The sequence below is a fragment of the Heterodontus francisci genome, chromosome 10, assembly GCF_036365525.1.
Source record: "Heterodontus francisci isolate sHetFra1 chromosome 10, sHetFra1.hap1, whole genome shotgun sequence".
Classification (NCBI taxonomy): Eukaryota; Metazoa; Chordata; class Chondrichthyes; order Heterodontiformes; family Heterodontidae; genus Heterodontus; species Heterodontus francisci.
Window position 1 is genome coordinate 53047675 of NC_090380.1, and position 20338 is coordinate 53068012.

At 42.3% G+C, this 20338-nt stretch overlaps 1 protein-coding gene across 2 annotated transcripts in view; it reads left to right on the plus strand.

The window, feature by feature from the left end:
• Positions 1-20338, plus strand: part of LOC137374446 (choline-phosphate cytidylyltransferase B) — a 116845-nt gene that overhangs the window by 94324 nt on the left and 2183 nt on the right. For both annotated transcript variants that reach the window (XM_068040572.1, XM_068040571.1), the window contains exons 5-7: positions 9940-10018; positions 11837-11979; positions 16210-16398. In XM_068040572.1, the coding sequence (XP_067896673.1) occupies positions 9940-10018; positions 11837-11979; positions 16210-16398 (411 nt within the window). The remainder of the gene's footprint in view (positions 1-9939; positions 10019-11836; positions 11980-16209; positions 16399-20338) is intronic.

A 20338-nucleotide genomic window follows, 5' to 3' on the forward strand; every position in this document is an offset into this window, starting at 1 on the left:
ATTTAGCTAGTCCCACTCCCTGGCTCTTTCCCCATAGCTCTGCAAATATTTTCTTTTCAGGTGCTTATCCAGTTCCCTTTTGGAAGTCATGATTCAATCTGCCTCCACCACACTCTCAGGCAATGCATTCCAGATCCTAACCACTTGGTGCATAAGAAAGCTTTTCCTTATGTCGCCATTGGTTCTTTTACCATTCACCTTAAGTTGGAGTCCTCTGGTTCTCAACCCTTCCACCAATGGGAACAGTTGCTTCTATCTACCCTGTATAGACCCCTCATGATTTTGAACACCTCTATTACATCTTCTCTTCTCTAAGGAGAACAGTCCAAGCTTCTCCAATCTGTCCTTGTTACTGAAGTCCCTCATTCCTGGAACCATTCTCGTAGATCTTTTCTGCACCCTCTCTAAAGTCTTAACATCCTTCCTAAAGAGTGGTGCCCAGAATTGGACACAACAGGCCAGCTGAGGCTGAACCAGTGTTTATAAAGTTTATCATAACGTCCTTGTTTTGTACTCCATGGCTCTATTTTATAAAGACAGGATCCTCTAAGCCTTTTTAACCACTTTCTTAACCTGCCCTGCCACCTGCAACAATTTGTGCACATATATCCCTAGGTTTCTGTTTCAGCACCCCCTTTATATTTGTATTTTTAAATATATTTTTAAAAGTCTTCACTATAGAACACTCATCATTTCATCTTAAAACAATTTTCTGATCACATTTTATTCTAAAACAGAGGAGGTAATTGAGACTGGGTGATAATGTAAAATGGGCAATATTGATTCAGCTGTCCTTTATACATCTCTCTGTTGACTTCAATGGAAATTAAAATGGGGAAAGATGTATGAGGAACATAAGAACAGGAGTAGGCTATTCAGCCCCTCAAGTCTGCTCCACCATTCAATGAAATCATGGCTGATCTAACTCCATATACCCACCTTTGCCCCATATCCCTTAAAATCTTTGGATAACAAAATTCTATCAATCTCTGTTTAACTTCGACCACCCTTTGTGTGTAGAAGTGTTTCTTAGTTTCACTCCTGAAAGATCTGGCTCTAATTTTTAGACTATTCTCTGTAGACTCCCCAACCAGCAGAAATAGTGGCCGGAAATTTTCGTTGGGTGGGAGGATCCGTCCGCCGGCTGAAAAGTTGGTGGCAAGCTTGCCTCCGCCGGGCTTGAGCAGCCACACTGGGATTTTTCACTCCCCAGGCCTTTACTTGGTCTTGGGCGGGACTTCCACCTCCTTGAGGCAGGAAGCCCTGCCTAATGGAGCTGCCGGTCAATCAGCGGGCTGTCAGCTCTTAGTCCCAGCAGCGACACCTGGAGCGGTGGCCACTGCTGGGACTACACCCAGCCATCACAAGCAAGATGAAGGACAGCCCTGGAACTCAGTTAAGATTTTAGGGTCTCACTGAGGAGAATCAGTTAGGCCACAGCGAGGCAAGGATGAGTGTTTAGGGGGGCGATTGGGGCTTTGGGGGCAGTCCTCCTGTTAATTGGCCACTTAAGGGCCTTGATTGGCCTGGGGCGGGCAGTCTGTTTCTCACCTCCACTGCCCCGCATAAAATTGCAGCCGGGGTAGGAGGGGGTCCGCCACCACCTCCCACTAAATTTTACGCACCCCTCACCCCCCGCCACCAGACCACTCATTTGGGGGACGTAAAATTCGGACCCGTTTCTCTCTATGTACCAAATCTGCTCCCCTTAATATCTTGAAAACTTCAAACAAATCACCTTTTAACCTTCTAAATTCCAGCAAGTAAAACCCTGGGCTGGAACTTAGTTGGTGTGGCAGGGGCCCTGATGATAGGTAAATTGGCCATTGTAAATTGCCCCTAGTGTAGGTAGGTGGTAGGAGAATTGAGGGAAGGTGGGGATGTGGTAGGGAATATGGGATTAAATATAGGACTAGTATAAATGGGTGGTTGTTGGTCGACATAGACTCGGTGGGCCGAAGAGCCTGTTTCGGTGCTGTATCTCTCTATGACTCTATGATAGGCCCAAAGGCTGGGGAACAACCCCATCTTGTCCATTTGTGGAACCCCCGGCAGCATCTTGCGGCCATTTGGCAACTAATTAGTTATTGTTGGGCCTCCTTTCCCTTTAAAGGACAGGCACCCAGCCTCAGGAGCTGCCAGCCAATTGTAAGGCTAGCAGCTCAGCATTCTCAGCAGCACCACCAGTACTGGTGGCCACTGCTAGGACTGCACCGAGCAGAGAGGACAACATGGGAGGCCAGGGTGCCCACCAAACCGATAAGTGGGGTCTGGGGTCGCCGGCATCAGTGAGGCAGGCCCTGGCAAGGTCAGTGGGGGGGGCATTGGTGAGGTAGGGGAGTTGCTGCGGGGACAGCCATTGCCCCCAGTATACCCTTTGTGGGTCACAGGGTGTCCATTTAGGTGGGCCACCCCCACCCCACAAACCTGCAGGGGTGCCAGCAGGGTTCAACAAGTGGTCTCCCCACTTGGCCTACTCGCCATTGGTAAAATGTCAGCGGTGGTGGGAAGAGGCCCTTAATTGGTCAGTTAAGTGGTTCAATTGGCCACCTCCAGCTTCCCCACTGCTAGTAAAATGCCATGGATGGCGATGAGCACTATACCCCTCCCCCCCCTTTCCCTCACCATATTACAGGCCACCCTGCCTTCTGTTATGTTCCTTTGTTTGCTGTACACAAATATACCAATCACACCGAATTGATTGGTATGAACAAGATAGGTTTGTTTTATTTCAGAACTTGGACAGTTACAGATATATTACAACTATATTACAGAGAGCTCACTAGGCACATCTAGCCTTGGGATCCACATCCCACAACCGGCACGATCACATGCTATGTGAGATCGCTCCTCTTCATGACAATCACATCCCTCTCTGTACATGTCCTTAAAGCAACATTATACAATACCTCTCAGCCTGTCTCTAGAGGGCTGGTAAAATCCAGCCCCTGGTTTCTGTATTCTAGCCTCGTATTTTAATCCTTGGATTCCAGGTATCATTCTGGTAAATCTATGCTGATCTCCCTCAAAAGCCAATATATCCTTCCTAAGGTGTGGTGCCCAGAATTGCTCACAGTCCTCCAGGTGTAGTCTAACCAGGGCTTTGTATAGTTGAAGTGTGACTTCTACCCCTTTGTACTCTAGTCCTCTAGATAAAGGCCAACATTCCATTCGCCTTTTTGATTATTTTCTATACCTGTTCATGACATTCTAATGATCAATGTACCTGGACCCATCCAGCCAATTGGAGTACCTGCCCATTATCTCTACTCTCTGTATCCTATCACTTGGTCAATTTCCTAACCAGGTCAATAATTGGCCTTCAACTATAGTCTCTTATGAAGGCCTTTGTCAAATGTCTTCTGCAAATCCACATAAATAACATCCATGGCCATTTCCTGGTCTACTACTTTAGACACGTCTCCAAAAAATACAATCAGATTCATCAGGCATGACCTACCCTCTCGTAATTTTCCAACAACAGATGATAGGCTACCTGTTCTATAATTCCTCTGCACCTTTCTTAAATAGCTGTGTGACAGGCACAATTTTCCAATCTAAAGGAATGGTTCCTGAGTCAAGAGAACTTTGCAAGATTATTGTTAGGGCATCTGGAATGTTTTCACCCACTTCCTTCAAAACCCTGAGAGAGAAACCAGCTGGTCCTGGAGATTTGTCACCCTTTAGTTCCAACATTAGTTTTGTACAGCCCTGACCCTTATTCAATATTAATTTGCTTGGGATATCTGGCATGCTAACCTTTTCTTCTTCTGTAAATACTGACACAAAGTAATTATTCAGCATGTCCTCCATTTCCTTATTTTCATTGACAATATCACTGTGATCAGTTTTTAAGGGGATCACATTGCACCTGACCACCTTCTTTTTCTAATTATACATATGTTTTGTCTTGATTTTGATATCCCTTGCAAGTTTCTTTTCATACTCCCATTTTGTAGCTCTTTTGACATCCTTTGCTGTTCTTTGTATCTTTTACATTCACCAGATCTGTGCCATTATTTGCATTTTTGTATGCTTTTTCTTCTAGTTTATGTTGTTTCTTATATCTTTAGTCAGGGCTCTGGGCCCTGACAACATCTCGGCAATAGTACTGAAGTACTGAAGACTTGTGCTCCAGAACTAGCCAAGCTGTTCCAGTACATCTACAACACTGGCATCTACCTGGCAATGTGGAAAATTATCCAGGTATGTCCTGTCCACAAAAAACAGGACAAATCCAACCAGAACAATTACTGTCCTATCAGTCTACTCTTGATCATCAGCAAAGTGATGGAAGGGGTCATTGACAGTGCTATCAAGCTGCTCACTGACACTGAGTTCTACCAGGGCCACTCAGCTCCTGACCTCATTACAGCCTTGGTCCAAACATGGACAAAAGAACTGAACTCCAGAAGTGCGGTGAGAGTAACTGCCCTTGACATCAAGGCAGCATTTGACCGAGTATGACATCAAGGAGCCCGAGCAAAACTGCAGGGAATCAGGGGGAAAACCCTCTGCTGGTTGGAGTCATATCTAGCACAAAGGAAGATGGTTGTGGTTGTTGGAGGTCAATCATCTCAGCCCCAGGACACTGCTGCAGGAGTTCCTCAGGGTAGTGTCCTTGGCCCAACTATCTTTAGCTGCTTTCCTCCATTATAAGGTCAGAATATTGGGTATGTTTGCTGATCATTGCACAATGTTCAGCACTATTTGTGACTCCTCAGATACTGAAGCAGCCTGTGTCCAGGTGCAACAAGTCCTGGACAACATCCAGGCTTGGGCTGATAAGTGGCAGGGGACATTCGTGCCACACAAGTGCCAGGCAATGACATCTACAACAAAAGAGAATGCATCGATCTCCCCTTGACATTCAATGTCTTTACGATTGCTGAATCCCCCATTATCAACATCCTAGTGGTTACCATTGACCAGAAACTGAACTGGACCAGCCACAAAAATACTGTGGCTACAAGAGCAGGTCAGAGGCTGGGAATTCTGCAGTGAGTAACACATCTCCTGTCTCTCCAATGCCTATCCACCATCTACAAGGCACAAGTCAGGGGTGATGGAATACTCTCAACTTGCCTGGATGGGTGCAGCTCCAACAACACTCAAGAAGCTCGATATCATCCAGGACAAAGCAGTCTGCTTGATTACCACTCCATCCACCACCTTCAACATTCATTCCCTTCACCAGTGACACACAGTGGCAGCAGTGTGTACCATCTACAAGATGCACTGCAGCAACTCACCTAGGCTCCTTCAACAGCACCTTCCAAACCCGTGACCTCTACCATTTAGAAGGACAAGAGCAGCAGATGCATGGAACACCACCACCTGCAAGTTCCCCTCCAAGCCACACACCATCCTGACTTGGAACTATTTTGCTGTTCCTTCACTGTCGCAGGGTCAAAATCCTGGAACTCCCTTCCTAACAGCACTGTTGGTGCATCTAACCCAAGGACAGCAGCGGTTCAAGAAGGTAGCTCACCTCCATCTTCTCAAGGGAAATTAGGCATGGGAATTAAATGCTGGCCTACCCAGCGACCCCCACATCCCATGAACGAATCAAAAAATGTTGTCCATTGCTTTTTTGTTGGTAAGATGAGCTCTCGCCACTTAGTGTTATAAACTGGCTCTGTATCTAACAGATTTGCTCAGCTTACTCTGCAGTCTCTGGGCTGAATTCTATAGGCCTGCTGTGAAATCGGTGGCAGGCGCCAAAACGCCAAAGAGCCGCTGCTTTTCCAAGTATGGTGGCTCATTTAAATAGCTGACGTTCTGAAGAAGGGTCACTGACCTGAAACGTTAACTCTGCTTCTCTCTCCACAGATGCTGCCAGACCTGTTGAGTATTTCCAGCATTTCTTGTTTTTATTATTAATGCCATAAGAAATCTGCTAGTGTATTATCAGAAGTCTTGTGTATGGCATGCACTGTTTGTCCACATTAGGCTTGCTTCATGTGTCACAATTTTTGAGTATTATTCTTCTGCCAACATTTATAATGGAAAGACATTATCTAAGAAAGAGCCCGTCAACATTTTATAATGACAAAATTCTATTTGCCTTTCACACTGTAGTTACAGATCTTTACACCACTAGGTGACACTGTGGTGCAAGTCACCTGGCTCCACCTACCATTTTGTTATACATCAAATTTTGGTGTCTTCTTTCCCCTTGCCAAAGTATTTTGTAAAGTTTATTTGCAGCCAGCTTCTCCAAGTAAATACTTAATTGCCCTGTCCTGTCTGATTATTTTTAATTTTAGCCAATCTCCCTGTTCTACTAGTACTATCATGTTTATTGTAAAGCTAATAAAATTGCTCTGGTACCATTAAGCCCAAATCTCCTGCTCTCCCCACTGAATAGAAAGTGTTTTTTGTCACCTGGCCTAGTAAGCTTCACTAATGTTTATATAATTAACTCTGAGAATTGCTGTCTGCTTGGCCACTCAGTGCCATTACTATTTATTTATTTCATTTACTCCAGGATTCCTGCCAGCCTGCTGAAGGCTTATTTAGTTAAATTAATTATTTTGGGAAAATGCCACTTTTGGAACCTTTTGTTATTAATTATCTACTCAATGTTAATTAATCCCCAACATTAAAGCCCAGTTTCTGCTTCCTGAAGTATCTTACTCCACTGTTTCTCAACTCCCTCTATTTGTTTCAGCCCTGCTATTGCTCCAATCCTCCATCTCCATTCCTCTTCATTGCCAATTGGTTATCTTCCTCCCTTTTTTTTTCTTGGCAATTCCATTGCTTCCATTTATCTATTTCTTCTCACTTCAGCCTATCCTCTCTCCATTCCTCCATGGCTGTCTGCAGCTGTTTTGACTCCATGCTCACTGTGCTTCTCCATGACTCTCCTCTCTCTCTGGTCCTTTGTATTCATTCATCCATCCAACTCCTGTCCATTTATATTTATTTCAAACTGCTCCCCTTCAGCTACCCTCTCCCACAGAGTACACTAACCAGATTCCTCAACAATTTATTACACTAATACCCATCACACTTCACTCACACTAAGCATGCCATCTGCAATTCTTTTTCCTTTCCCCCAAATGAATTCCTAAGTGTCAGCCTGTCTCAGTAGCAGCCTCTTGCCTCTGAGTCAGAAGGTCATGGGTTAAGGTCGACTTCAGAACTTGAGCAAATAATCTAAGGTGACTCTTCAATGCAGTACAGGTGAATTGCTGCTTTGTCACAAGTGTTGGCTTTCAGATGAGATGTTAAATTGAGGCCTCACACTCCTACAACAAAAGCACAATACTGCGGATGTTGGCGATCTGAAATAAAGACAGAAAATGTTGGCAATGCGCAGCAGGTCAGGCAGCATCTGTGGGGAGAGAGTGACTCATCTAACTATTCAGGTGGACATAAAAGATCCCAAAGTACCATTTGAAGAGGAGGGAAATATTCCCAGTGTCCTGGCCCTCAAGCAGCATCACCAAAAAACAGATTAACTAGTCATTATATTATTAACCAGTCATTTTCACAATAACTGGTCATTAGCTTGTTTGCTGTTTATGGGATTTTGCTCTGTGCACTTACCTACGTAATAATTTGGGGCATCCTGAGAATGCACAAGGCAAAAGATATATTAGAAAAGCAAGTTCGTTCTTTCTTTTACCACTGATACTGCTCGTCTTTATTCTTCCCACATACTCATCACCCACATTACTTGCTATCTTTTCTATCCCTTCCAAGTTCAGTGCTCTACCTCAACTACTGTTTCTCCCAAATTTTCAGTACTTCCCCCCCACAACTAAACAGTCTCTCCCCAAAATACTCATTCTTCTCGTATACACCCCACTTCATCAGTTTCTTAAATGACTCCCATACCATCTTCTAAATATCAACAAAATAGCCAGCTTCCCATCACAAACATCACATTCTCTCATTTCCTCACCGACAACGCATCATGTCCATTTCCTTATACAACATAATTTCTTCTGGCTTCCTGCAATGAGATCTACTAATATATATATATTTATAAACTGGGCAAGATTGTACAAAGGTGCTATATGTAGTTAGCGGCGCAAATAAATTAGCATCATTCCCTCTCCTGTTACATCTCCATTACTACCAGTGAAGGAATTTAGTGAGTTCTTATTCAGGTGGAGGTGTGGATGAGGAGGGCTATGATGGAATCAACAAAAAGCAAGTGTGTTCTCTTTAAATAGCAATAATTCCAATGGTGCACAAAAGCCAGCATAATGGCAACGTTGCAGTGGGACTGTCTTTATATTCGAATGGATCAGGGAAGAGGAGGAACAACATCTTTAATTTTTGTCATAATTGTTTCCTGTTTTTCTACCTACCCATGTAAATGTAATCCTACGTTTGGTGTCACTCAGCAGAACCATACATGAAAACTGTCAGTGTTTTGCAAGCCCAAGCAGCATGCCAGCATTTGATCACTCAAAAAAAATCAATGCATGCTGAGCCCTTTCTCCTTCAATCTTGTTCTTGTCCAGGTCCTACCACTAATGGGCTGGACCAGGTTCCTCTATCCTCAATGGAGCTCCGACTGCTTAATGGATAGATTCCAAACTCTGCATACCTTAGTGAGAATTCTTGTGAGAACATAAAGTATGTTAACGCCTAAATCCCTTTCATTAAGCAGTAGAAGTGAAACTGAAGGGAGAGGAGTTTAATACAGTTCAATAGTAGAAGCAGGACTGAAAAGGGGGACTCAAGATAGACCTAAGCTGCATTCTGCAAACAACACTTTGTCCAAAGCTCCAATGCACACAATCTAGCCTGCACTAAATCCTATTTGTTCATCAAAATCCCTGTCCTCATTTACATGGTCTTGTTCTGCCTAACTTTTTCAGCCTCCTCCAACCTATTTCATCCAAGCTGTGCCCTTTGGTGCTCTGACTCTGGCTTCCTGTTCACCTGCACTCCCTCAATTCACCATTGGTGGCAGTGCCTTCAGTCATCTCAGCCTTACTCCAAAACTCTCTACAACTGTACTTTTCTTTGACCTTGCTTTTGAACTTCTAACACTTCCATTCCTGCTTGATAGATATTTTTCCTTGGTATAGCATTTTGGATCATTTACTAGGTTCGAGGTATTATATAAAAGCAAATTGTTATGTTTTTTATGAGTTGTGCCATTAGGATTTTGACAGAATATAGTGAACTTGTTCTAATGAGCTGTCCCACTTGAAGTGTTACATAGAAACAGGGGTAGGCCATTCAGCTCCTCAAGCCTATTCCAGCATTGAATTAGACCATGGCTAATCTGTACCTCAACTCTATTTACACACCTTCGCTCCATATCCCATATACCCTTACCTATCAAAAATCTATCAAGCTCAGTCTTGATCAGTGGTAACCCATATATCTCTTTCAGATACTGACAGATTTGGCACACAATTCCTTCTGGTTTTATTTTAGATTTCCAGCACCATTAATTTCACCAGTATTCGAGGATGTACACAAAAGTAGTCCAGGGTGTCTTGATTTCTAATGTACCTCCCTGTCATGTAGAAGCAACGTATATCAGTCCTAATTCTATTCTTTTAAAACCTCCATTGTCTCAATATTATAAATATAAAAATCTTTGAAAATAAATGAGGGTAATTTTCACCTTCAATGTCTGGGCAGTAATCTGGAGGAATGGATTGCCCGCTGGTGGTAGATCATGCCCAATTTTTGTCCCATTGATTTCTGTATGATGAAAATCAGGAAGGTTCCACAATGAAAGATGATCATTCCACCAGGTTAGTGCCAAGTGAGGGTAAGAACTATATTCATTGAATCTTTGAAAACAGCACGCTTCATTTTGACATCCCTTGTGGTCACATCTTTGATAAGGATGGAAAAGAACACAGCCATAACACAGTGGGCATTTGAATCTTACTTGAGTAACTGATCAGTCTGAAATTGTTCATATTGCAAATTATCTACAATGACCCTTCCTTTTAGATTGATTTTGTGGCACATGATGACATTCCGTACTCCTCTGCTGGATCCGATGATGTCTATAAACACATTAAGGAAGCTGGTATGTTCTTGTCAACCTCACTATCATAAGTTTGCTATAACTGATAATGGATAGAAAGTTGGAGAGATCAGGTGTACCGAAAATGTATTGAAGTCTCCATTGTTCAAGTATTTGCCTTGCTCTGGTTATTTATTGTATACAGTGCAGCAACAACAACTTGCATTTATATAGCATCTTTAACATAGAAAAATGTCCCACAGTGCTTCACAGAAATGTGAGGAAAATGGACTTTGAGTCAAAGCAGAGATCAGGAAGAGTGACTGAACATTTAGTCAAAGAGATAGTTTTAAAGAGCAGCTTAGAGGACATTATGGACATGGAGAAACAGAGGGATTTAGGGAAAAAATTCCACTGAAGGCATGGCTGCCAATGCTGGTGTGAAGGGATACACAAGAGACTAGAGTCAGATAAATGGAGTGTTTGTAGGGCTGGTGGAGGTTATAGAAATAGGGAAGTGTGAGACCATGGAGGGTTTTAAACACAAGGTTACAAATTTTAAGTATGAGGCACTGGAGGACTGGGAGTAAGACAAATCAGCGAAGACGAGTGTGATGGGCAAGTGGTGATGGGGTTGGAAGCTCAGCTCAGAGTCAAACAGGATTCTGAGGTTGTGAACCATCTAGTTCAGCCTGACAGTGACTAAGAAGGCATGGAGTCAGTGGTGAAGGTAAAGAGTTTGTTTCAATCAAAAAATAAAATGACTTCAATCTTCCTGTTATTTAACTGGATTCACCCAAGACTGGATGCCTGACAGCATGGAGGCAGTGGAGAGATAAAGAGAGGTGCTGGAGAGGTTGAGCTAGGCATAATTGGTGTACATGTGGAAGTTGATCCCAAGTCTGTGGATGATGTCTTCAAGAAGTAGGATGCAGATGAGGAAGAAGGGGGAGGGTGTGAAGGATGGATCTTTACTAGGACTTTGAAGGTCACACTGCTGGGGGTGGGAAGAGATGCCATTGGTAGACATGCTCTGGTTGTGCTCAGATAAGTAAGTGTTCAACTGAGCAAGAACAGTTCCATCCAGCTGGACTGTGCAGGAGAGATTTTGGAAGTGGAAGGCATGTTTAGTCATACTGAAGGCTGCACGGAGGTTAAGGATGAGGAGGGATAATGCACCAACAATCACAGTCATAGAGAAAGTTGTTTGTGACTTGTATTAGGGCTGTCTTGGTGCTGTGGAGGGGCCAGAAACATGATTGGAGGGATTCAAACAAGAAGTTGAAGAAGCACATTGCACATTCAATGTATCCTTCCATTTTTACAATGTTGGATTTTTTGAGTTATTTTTTCCCCCAAATATTCCTGGATACATTTTTTTCAAATATCTGACCAGGATAATTAAACCTTTGACTGATCCCGGTATCTGTCAGTGCAACTCTGTGTTCAACCAGCAGCTGGCATACTGGCACTAAGATGCCAAGGCTCTCAAGTGTTTTCCTTGGGTGAACAAACCTACCTTAAGGCACTGCAGACAGTTTTTACATTTGAGGGAAATGCTGCCAAGTTCAACTGCTTGACACAGCAGAACTGAAATAGACTTGACAGGCCCAACATTGTGAAGCGAAACGTTCACACACTGTATTGGCACAACTATTATTTACCACACAGTTTGAGAAAGGAAAGAATTGGCATTTAAAGGAAGACTTGCCTTTCATGATCTCAGAACATTTCAAAGCTCTTTATACCCAATAAAGTACTTTTGAATTGTAGTCACTGTTGCATTGCTGTAATGAAGCATCTTTCATATTGCAACTAATAAATAATGTTTTAAATAACATTTCAGTGACTTATTGCAATCTTTTTTTTTTTAATTTTTAGGCATGTTTGTCCCCACTCAAAGAACAGAGGGTATCTCCACCTCTGACCTTATCACCAGAATTGTACGGGATTACGATGTTTATGCCCGACGTAACCTCCAGAGAGGTTACACAGCCAAAGAGCTTAACGTTAGTTTCATAAATGTGAGTCTTCTATTACCTTGTGACCTTTCCTATTGCGATTATGTTATTTTACAGTGTACAAACAACATGCTAGCTTTGTCTAGCTCTGACTTGAAAGGATTGCTTACAATGCATATTTCTCACAGCAACGATTCTGAGCTGCTGGGAAACAAAGTCCCTGTTAACAATAATACAAAACTGTCCTGCTGCTTGGAGTCTAACTGATGTATACTCTGCATGATTTTCATGCCACCCTTAGCAGCTGTATGAACAGAATAAAGTAAACTTGGTGTTGATGAATTGTGCAGGTTAGTGCAGGTTAATGTATGCACTATAAGTTTGAGTCCTCAGTTGACATTCCAATAGTTTGTTATTTTATTTTGATCTTCCCTGTTCCCTTTGGCACTGTCGTTGCCACATTTCTTTTTTCCAGCTGGGTCTGAGTCACTGATTTCTTTGTGTGGTTGACTGTCAGTGCTGTTCCTAGACTGTCTAGAGTGTTCAGCCAGTTTTTTTCTTCTCCTGTCCCTCCAGTTACTTTTTCCCAGATGCCCATCCAACTAAGAAGCAGCAAAATATGGTTGCGACAGACAGGTAATTTCAAAATGTCAGCAGCTGCAATTTACTGTTGTAGCATTCAGAGACAGGAAGCCAACACTGCTGGTATTTGAAAGTAATGCTTTATCTCAATTGTATACATTTGAGAATGAAAGCAAAGGAGGCTTTTGGCATCCAATACAACTTTCTGCCACATTCTCTGTCACTGCAAGAAACTTCTAATGTCATATTTAAACTTATTTTTCACTCATTGTGTAATAGTGAACTCACATGCCAACAAACAGCTGACTGTCAAAATTTTAACTGATTTGTCAGCATTTTACAAGAAAGATCTGCTTTTCTCTTGGGATTGGAGTAGCCAATCAGATTGATTAGATGGGAGGACTGAAGGCACGGAAGGCAAGAAAGAAATCAGCAGTTACTTTTTCTCACTGATAGTTGCACACACACTTGAGGTGGAACGTTTTCAGATGAGCTAATGGTGTCTGAGGGTTACAACAGTTACATGTCAGTAAGCTGTTAAAATTCAGCTTTAAAAAATATAGACTTCTTTAAAAAGAAACATTCTGGAGCATGCCCAGAAATTGCCTTATGTGATAGTTTAATTTTTTCAAGTCTAGTTGATGAAGTATTTGAGGTAAGGTTATTGTTCCTGCTGTGAATAGTTGCATTGGATTGGTTACATTGGAGCATTCCTGCCATTACACATGCAGAATTGAGGGAGTGGGGTTGGAATAGTGATGAGATTTACTCAACTTAAAGAAGGATACTGAGATATCCATATTTAGGATTTTATTGTTGTGTACTACTATGTTGTAAGCTATGGATAATTGGCCTGTTTGTGGTGAGGGGCAATGCCAAAAGTTGGACAAAAGCCCCAAAAAGCTAAAACAGCCTTTAAAAAAGTGACTGAGCACATAGAGTCCAAAATATAGCCTTTATGTCAAATGAATTCATCCAATCATGCACCGGCCTCTGGGTTTCCATGGAATTAGAAAGAGGTACAAATATGATAGTGAGTTAGTTTTGCTTTGTGCATGTAGATTGCTCTACTGATTGGGATTATTGTAGACCTGCATTGTAAAAGATTTCAGTTCATAAATTAATGTAATATATTTGGGATTTTAATGTCACAAATGAAATCCTTTGTAACTGTGACTGAGGTAAGCTATTCCTCCTTTTCCTTCTTGACCTGTCTGCAGCCTTTGACATGGTTGACCACACCATTCTCATTCAACGCAACTTCACTGTTGCCATTCTTATCTATCTAAGCATTTCCAGAGAATCACCTGCAATGGCTTCGCTTCCTGCTCCCTAACCGTTACCTCTGGTATCCCCAAGGATCTATCCTTGGCCCCCTCCTATTTCTCATCTACATGCAGCTCCTGGGTGACATCATCTGAAAGCACAATGTCAGTTTCCACATGTACGTTGATGACGCCCCAGCTCTACCTTACCACCACCTTTCTCGACCCCTCCACTGTCTCTAAATTGACAAACTGCATGTTCGACATCCAGTACTGGATGAGCAGAAATTTCCTCCAACTATATATAGCCACACACTCTGCTCCTCAGCCACTGACTCCATCCCTCTCCTTGGCAACTGTCTGAGGCTGAACCAGACTGTTTGCAATCGCAGTGTTATATTTGACCTCAAGGTGACCTTCTGTCCATCTATGCATTCCCATTTCCACCTTTGTAACGTTGTCCGACTCTACCCCGCCTCAGCTCATCTGCTGGTCAAACTCTCATCAATGCCTTTGTTACCTTTAGGCTTGACTATTCCAATGTACTCCTGGCTGGCCTCTCACACTCTACCCTCTGTCAACTTGACATCATCCCAAACTCTGCTGCTAATCATAGACATTTACAGCTCAGGAGGAGGCCATTCAGCCCATCATGTCTGCACCGGCCAACAAGTAACCATCCAAGTTTAATCCCACTTTCCAGCTGTTGGTCTATAGTCTTGTAGGTTACAGCAATTCAAGTGCTTATTCAAGTACTTTTTAAATTTTGTGAGGGTTTCTGTTTATACCACCTTATCAGGCAATGAGTTCCAGATCCCCACCACGCTCGAGGTGAAAAAATTTCCCCTCGAATCCCTTCTAAACCTCCTAACTCTTACCCTAAATCTATGCGCCCTAGTTATGGATCCTCCAACCAAGGGGAATAGGGCCTTCCTATCTACTCTATCCAGACCCCTCATAATTTAAACACTTCAAGTAGGTCACCCCTCAGCCTCCTCTGTTCCAAGGAAAATGACCCTAGCCTATCCAATCTTTCCTCATAACTAAAATTTTCTAGTCCAGACAACATCCTTATAAATATGCTTTGTACCCCTTCCAGTGCAATCACATCTTTCCTATAGTGCGGTGACCAGAACAGTATGCAGCACTCCAGCTCTGGCCTAACTAGCGTTTTATACCCTTCCAGCATAACCTCCCAGCTGTTGCATTCTGTGCCTCGGCCAATAAAGGCAAGAATTCCATATGCCTTCTTGACCACCTTATCTACCCGTCCAGCCACCTTCAGGGATCTGTGGACATACACTCCAAGGTCCCATTGATCCTCTACACCTCTCAGTATATTGCGCCCGAACTTGCATCAAGTTTGGGGCGGCACAGTGGCGAGCACCGCAGCCTCACAGCTCCAGCGACCCGGGTTCAATTCTGGGTACTGCCTGTGTGGAGTTTGCAAGTTCTCCCTGTGTCTGCGTGGGTTTCCTCCGGGTGCTCCGGTTTCCTCCCACAGCCAAAAATGACTTGCAGGTTGATAGTTAAATTGGCCATTATAAATTTCCCCTAGTATAGGTAGGTGGTAGGGGAATATAGGGACAGGTGAGGATGTGATAGGAATATGGGATTAGTGTAGGATTAGTATAAATGGGTGGTTAATGGTCGGCACAGACTCGGTGGGCCGAAGGGCCTGTTTCAGTGCTGTATCTCTAAAAAAAAAATCAAGTCCCTTTCATTCATCACCCCTGTGCTCACTGACCTATATTGGCTGTTATTTTCCAGAAAGCCAGTAGGTGAAGGATAGAACTGGAGCCAATCTTTGCACAATTCTATAAGCATTTATTTACAGAGTTACACATTACAAGCATGCACCTCCTAACCCAACAACCACAGTTTCAGTCTGTGGCTATTAATAGGGGCACAGGTGAATCCCCAGTTAATGCCCACCACCTGCATACAATTAAACATAATTAACATTGGCTCCCAGTTAAGCAATGCCTTGATTTAAAAATTCTTATCCTTGTTTTCAAATCCATCCATGGCCATCTCCCTCCCTATCTGCGCAATCTCCTCCAGTTCCACAACCCTCAGAGATACCTGCACTCATCTAATTCTGGCCTCTTGAGTATCCAACTACATAAACACCAAACGAAAATACTGGCAAAAGTTGGCTGACAGCTCCAAAAAAGCTAAAATATTCCAAAATCTGGATAATATTGCTTTCTTGTTCCACCTTGTGACTAGCTCAGGATCAGCATTGGCAGAGACCAGAAACAGGTTATCCACCTTCCTGAAGAGGAGCTGTTTATGGGACTGGGAAGGGAAGCAGTCAGAGAACTTTACAATGAGGAAAAGTTTTTTTTTTAAAGAAGAAAATAAATAGAATTAGATTACAGTTATTTCATTTTCATATATTTTATTTTGAGTCATCAAGCTGAACATTTAATTTTTTTTTCAGGAAAAGAAATATCGCTTCCAAAACCATGTTGACAAAATGAAAGAAAAAGTGAAGAATGTAGAAGAAAAATCAAAAGAATTTGTTTACAAAGTCGAGGAAAAAAGCCATGACCTTATACAAAAATGGGAAGAGAAATCACGAGAATTTATTGGAAATTTTTTAGAGCTGTTTGGCCCAGATGGAGCTTGGGTGTGTATTTAAGATTAATTTCCAAGACATTAGTGGAAAAGTTCTGTATCAGTTGTGTACCATAATTATTATAAAAGCTCACCGAACCTATAGATAAAGCCTAGAGACAGCAACTCCTGATAATAAACACGGATTTCATATTTTTCTATTCTTTTTTATGTTGACCCAAAAATGGCGAGGGGCCAGAATACTTCAGTAGACACTTGAGTAGATGGCTAAGCATCATTCTCCACTTATTAATTTAGTAGTATATTGTAAAATATAGACCGATAAAATAGAGGGGTTGTGCTTGCTGCAGGTCAATGGTGGCTACTGGATCTTGGGCTCTGTCAGAATTGTAGAATTTCTCACCTTTATTCAGTTGGGTGATAGTAGGGGTGGGTACCATGCTTCTGAAGCACATAATCAGTATAAAAGTGTCTGTGGGAAATAAAAGGCAAAGATCTACACAGGTATGCACAAAGGCAGGACACATCATACATGCAGCCTGAAGTGCAAGGCAGGATTACAACAGGAACACCAAATTTAGGGCACTGCATTGTTACTGACTGGAATGGAAAGTTTTGTGGGCATAACTGTAGCAATATTTCTGCTCCTCTGCCAATACTAACAGTGAGCATTGGTAGGATCAGCACCAGATCTTTTCAGCTGCAGTCCTGAAATAAGTCCTGAAATAAGTCCTGAAATTCCTCCACACATAAGACCAGCTGAGAACGGAGTCATGGCCTTGCTACAAAGCAGATGAAAGCATGTTATTTTAAAGAAAACGGAAGATGGATTCCTGTTTTTCATAAGACAAAAAAAGATTCTGGGAGACTGGCACATAGCCAAACATACCTGGCAATAAGTTGTTGCATTGTTTGTTAAAGATTTGCTTTCAACCTTCAACCAGAGAGGAGCAAAGGCAAAATCCTGACTGGGTGCAGGTCATCTGTACATAGGATGGGATGGTTGGGGAATGGTCCATAATGAAAGTAAGGAACCTCTTCCGAATGTTCAACAAGACATGCATTGAGTAGCTGAGCCATCGAGACCAGGAAAGTTCCAGGTTCAATTCACAATTTATATTGAAATAACAGATTTCAGTTAGGACAGTACTGGAGCTTGTACAGTTGTCCTCAACACCCTAAGCTTAGATAGAGGAAAATTGGCCAGGGTTACCACTCCTGATCACTATCCAGTGATGCCTCCTGAAAATGTATATGTTTGATTGTTTCCGATCATTGTGGGTGAGGACAGAATCAGGCTTGGCTACAATGTCCATCAAATAACTTGCTAAAATGTGCTACTAAGGCTGAAGCCTAAATAATGGCCATCTGCCACCTGTGGAATAGTCAATGCCTTCAGGAGGCAGTGAAGTGAGAAAAATTAGCACATGATAAGAGAAAAGGGAAAAAATGCATCAAACAAAAATTATAAAAAGCACCTTCTTTGCTGCCAAATGCAATATTTGTTAGCATGAATCAAATGTAGTCTTCCCATCAGAATCTGATGCAATTTGATTTGAAAAATCATGAAAACAAGAAGCAGTTGATTCATCCAGAACTTTACATAGACCAGCATTTAAAGAAAGAACAGGCATTCCTGAAAAGGTTGATAAGACTCTGATTGGTTTAATCTATAAGAACGTAAGAACAAGGAGCAGGAGTAGGCAATTCAGACCCTCGAGCCTGCTCCACCATTCAATATGATCATGGCTGATCTCATCTCAGCCTCAACTCCACTTTCCTGCCCGTTCTCCATAACCCTTCAACCCATTACTAATTAAAAACCTGTCTATCTCCTCCTTAAATTTACTCAATGTCCCGGCATCCACCGCTCTCTGGGGTAGTGAATTCCACAGACTCACGACCCTTTGAGAGAAGTAATTTCTCCTCATCTCTGTTTTAAATCTGCTACCCCTTATCCTAAAACTATGACCTCTTGTTCTAGATTACCCCACAAGAGGAAATATCCTCTCCACATCTACTTTGTCAATCCCCTTAATCATCTTATATACCTCAATTAGATCTCCTCTCATTCTACTAAACTCTAGAGAGTAAAGGCCTAAACTGCTCAATCTCTCTTCATAAAGACAAACCCCTCATCCCTGGAATCAATCTAGTGAACCTCCTCTGAACTGCCTCCAATGCAACTACATCCCTCCCCATGTAAGGGGACAAAATCTGTACGCAATACTCCAGGTGCGGTCTCACTAATGCCTTGTACAGTTATAGCAACACTTCCATACTTTTATACTCTATTCCTTTAGCAATAAATGCCAAAATTCCATTTACCTGCTGCACCTGCATACTAGTTTTCTGCGATTCATGCACGAGGACACCCAGATCCCTCTGCACTGAAGCACTCTGAAGTTTCTCTCCATTTAGTTAATAATTTGCCTTTCTTTCTTCCGACCAAAATGGATAACCTCACACTTATCCACGTTAAATGTCCATCTGCCAAATTTTGGTCTATTCACCTAACACATCCATATCCATTTGTAAATTTCTTATTTCTTTATTGCAACTTACTATCTCACCTATTTTAGTGTCATCTGAAAATTTGGCTATAGTACCTTCTATCCCTGCATCCAACTCATTTATATAGATTGTAAATAGTTGGGGCCTGAGGAGCAAACCCTGTGGCACCCCACTAGTTACATCTTGCCAACCAGAAAAGGACCCATTTATCCCGACTCTCTGTTTTCTGTTGGTTAGCCAATCCTCTATCCAAGCTAATAAATTGCCCCTAACCCCATGTGATCTTACCTTGTGTATTAACCTTTTGTGCGGCACCTTATCAAATGCCTTCTGGAAGTCCAGATATACTACATCTACAGGATCCCCATTATCCACTTTACTTGTTACATCGTCGAAGAACTCTAGCAAATTAGTCAAACACGATTTACCCTTCATAAAACTATGCTGACTCTGATGGATTGCGTTTTGACTTTCTAAATGTCCTGTTATTAGATTTAGATTTTATATTTAGAGATACAGCACTGAAACAGGCCCTTCGGCCCACCGAGTCTGTGCCGACCATTAACCACCCATTTATACTAATCCTACACTAATCCCATATTCCTACCACATCCCCACCTGTCCCTATATTACCCTACCACCTACCTATACTAGGGGCAATTTATAATGGCCAATTTACCTATCAACCTGCAAGTCTTTTGGCTGTGGGAGGAAACCGGAGCACCCGGAGGAACTCCACATAGGCAGTACCCAGAATTGAACCCGGGTCGCTGGAGCTGTAAGGCTGCGGTGCTAACCACTGCCTTAACAATGGATTCTAACAAGATGTTAAACTAATTGATCAATAGTTTCCTACTTTCTGCCTCCCTCCCACTTTGAATAAGGGCGTTAGATTAGCATTTTTCTAATCCATTGGAACCTTCCCTGCATCCAGGGAATTTTGGAATATTATAACCAATGGATCCACTATCTCTGCTGCAACCTCCTTTAAGACCCTAGGATGTTAGTTTGCTCAGTACTTTTTCCCTAGTGATGATGATTGTTCTAAGTTCCTCCCTTTCTATAACCTCTGCATTACCTGTTACTATTGGGATGATACTAGTGTCCTCCACTGTGAAAACTGAGACAAAATACTGATTTAGTGTCTCTGCCATTTCTGTGTTCCTTGCTATTAACTCCCCAGTCGCATCCTCCAAGGAACCAACATTCACTTTAACTACTCTCTTCCCTTTTATATACTTATAGAAGTTTTTGCAATCCGTTTTTATATTTTGCGCTGGTTTTCTTTCATAATTTACCTTTGCTCTTTTTATTACTTTTTTAGTAACCCTTTGTTGATTTTTAAAAGTTTCCCAACTTTGTGCCTGCTTTAGTTAGCTGGGTTGAGTGAGTGGGTATTAATATCACTAGAGCTTGTAATCATGTTGTTCGGTGTGGCATGTTGGGCTTATTACCAAGGCATTAGCTATTAGGCTTGG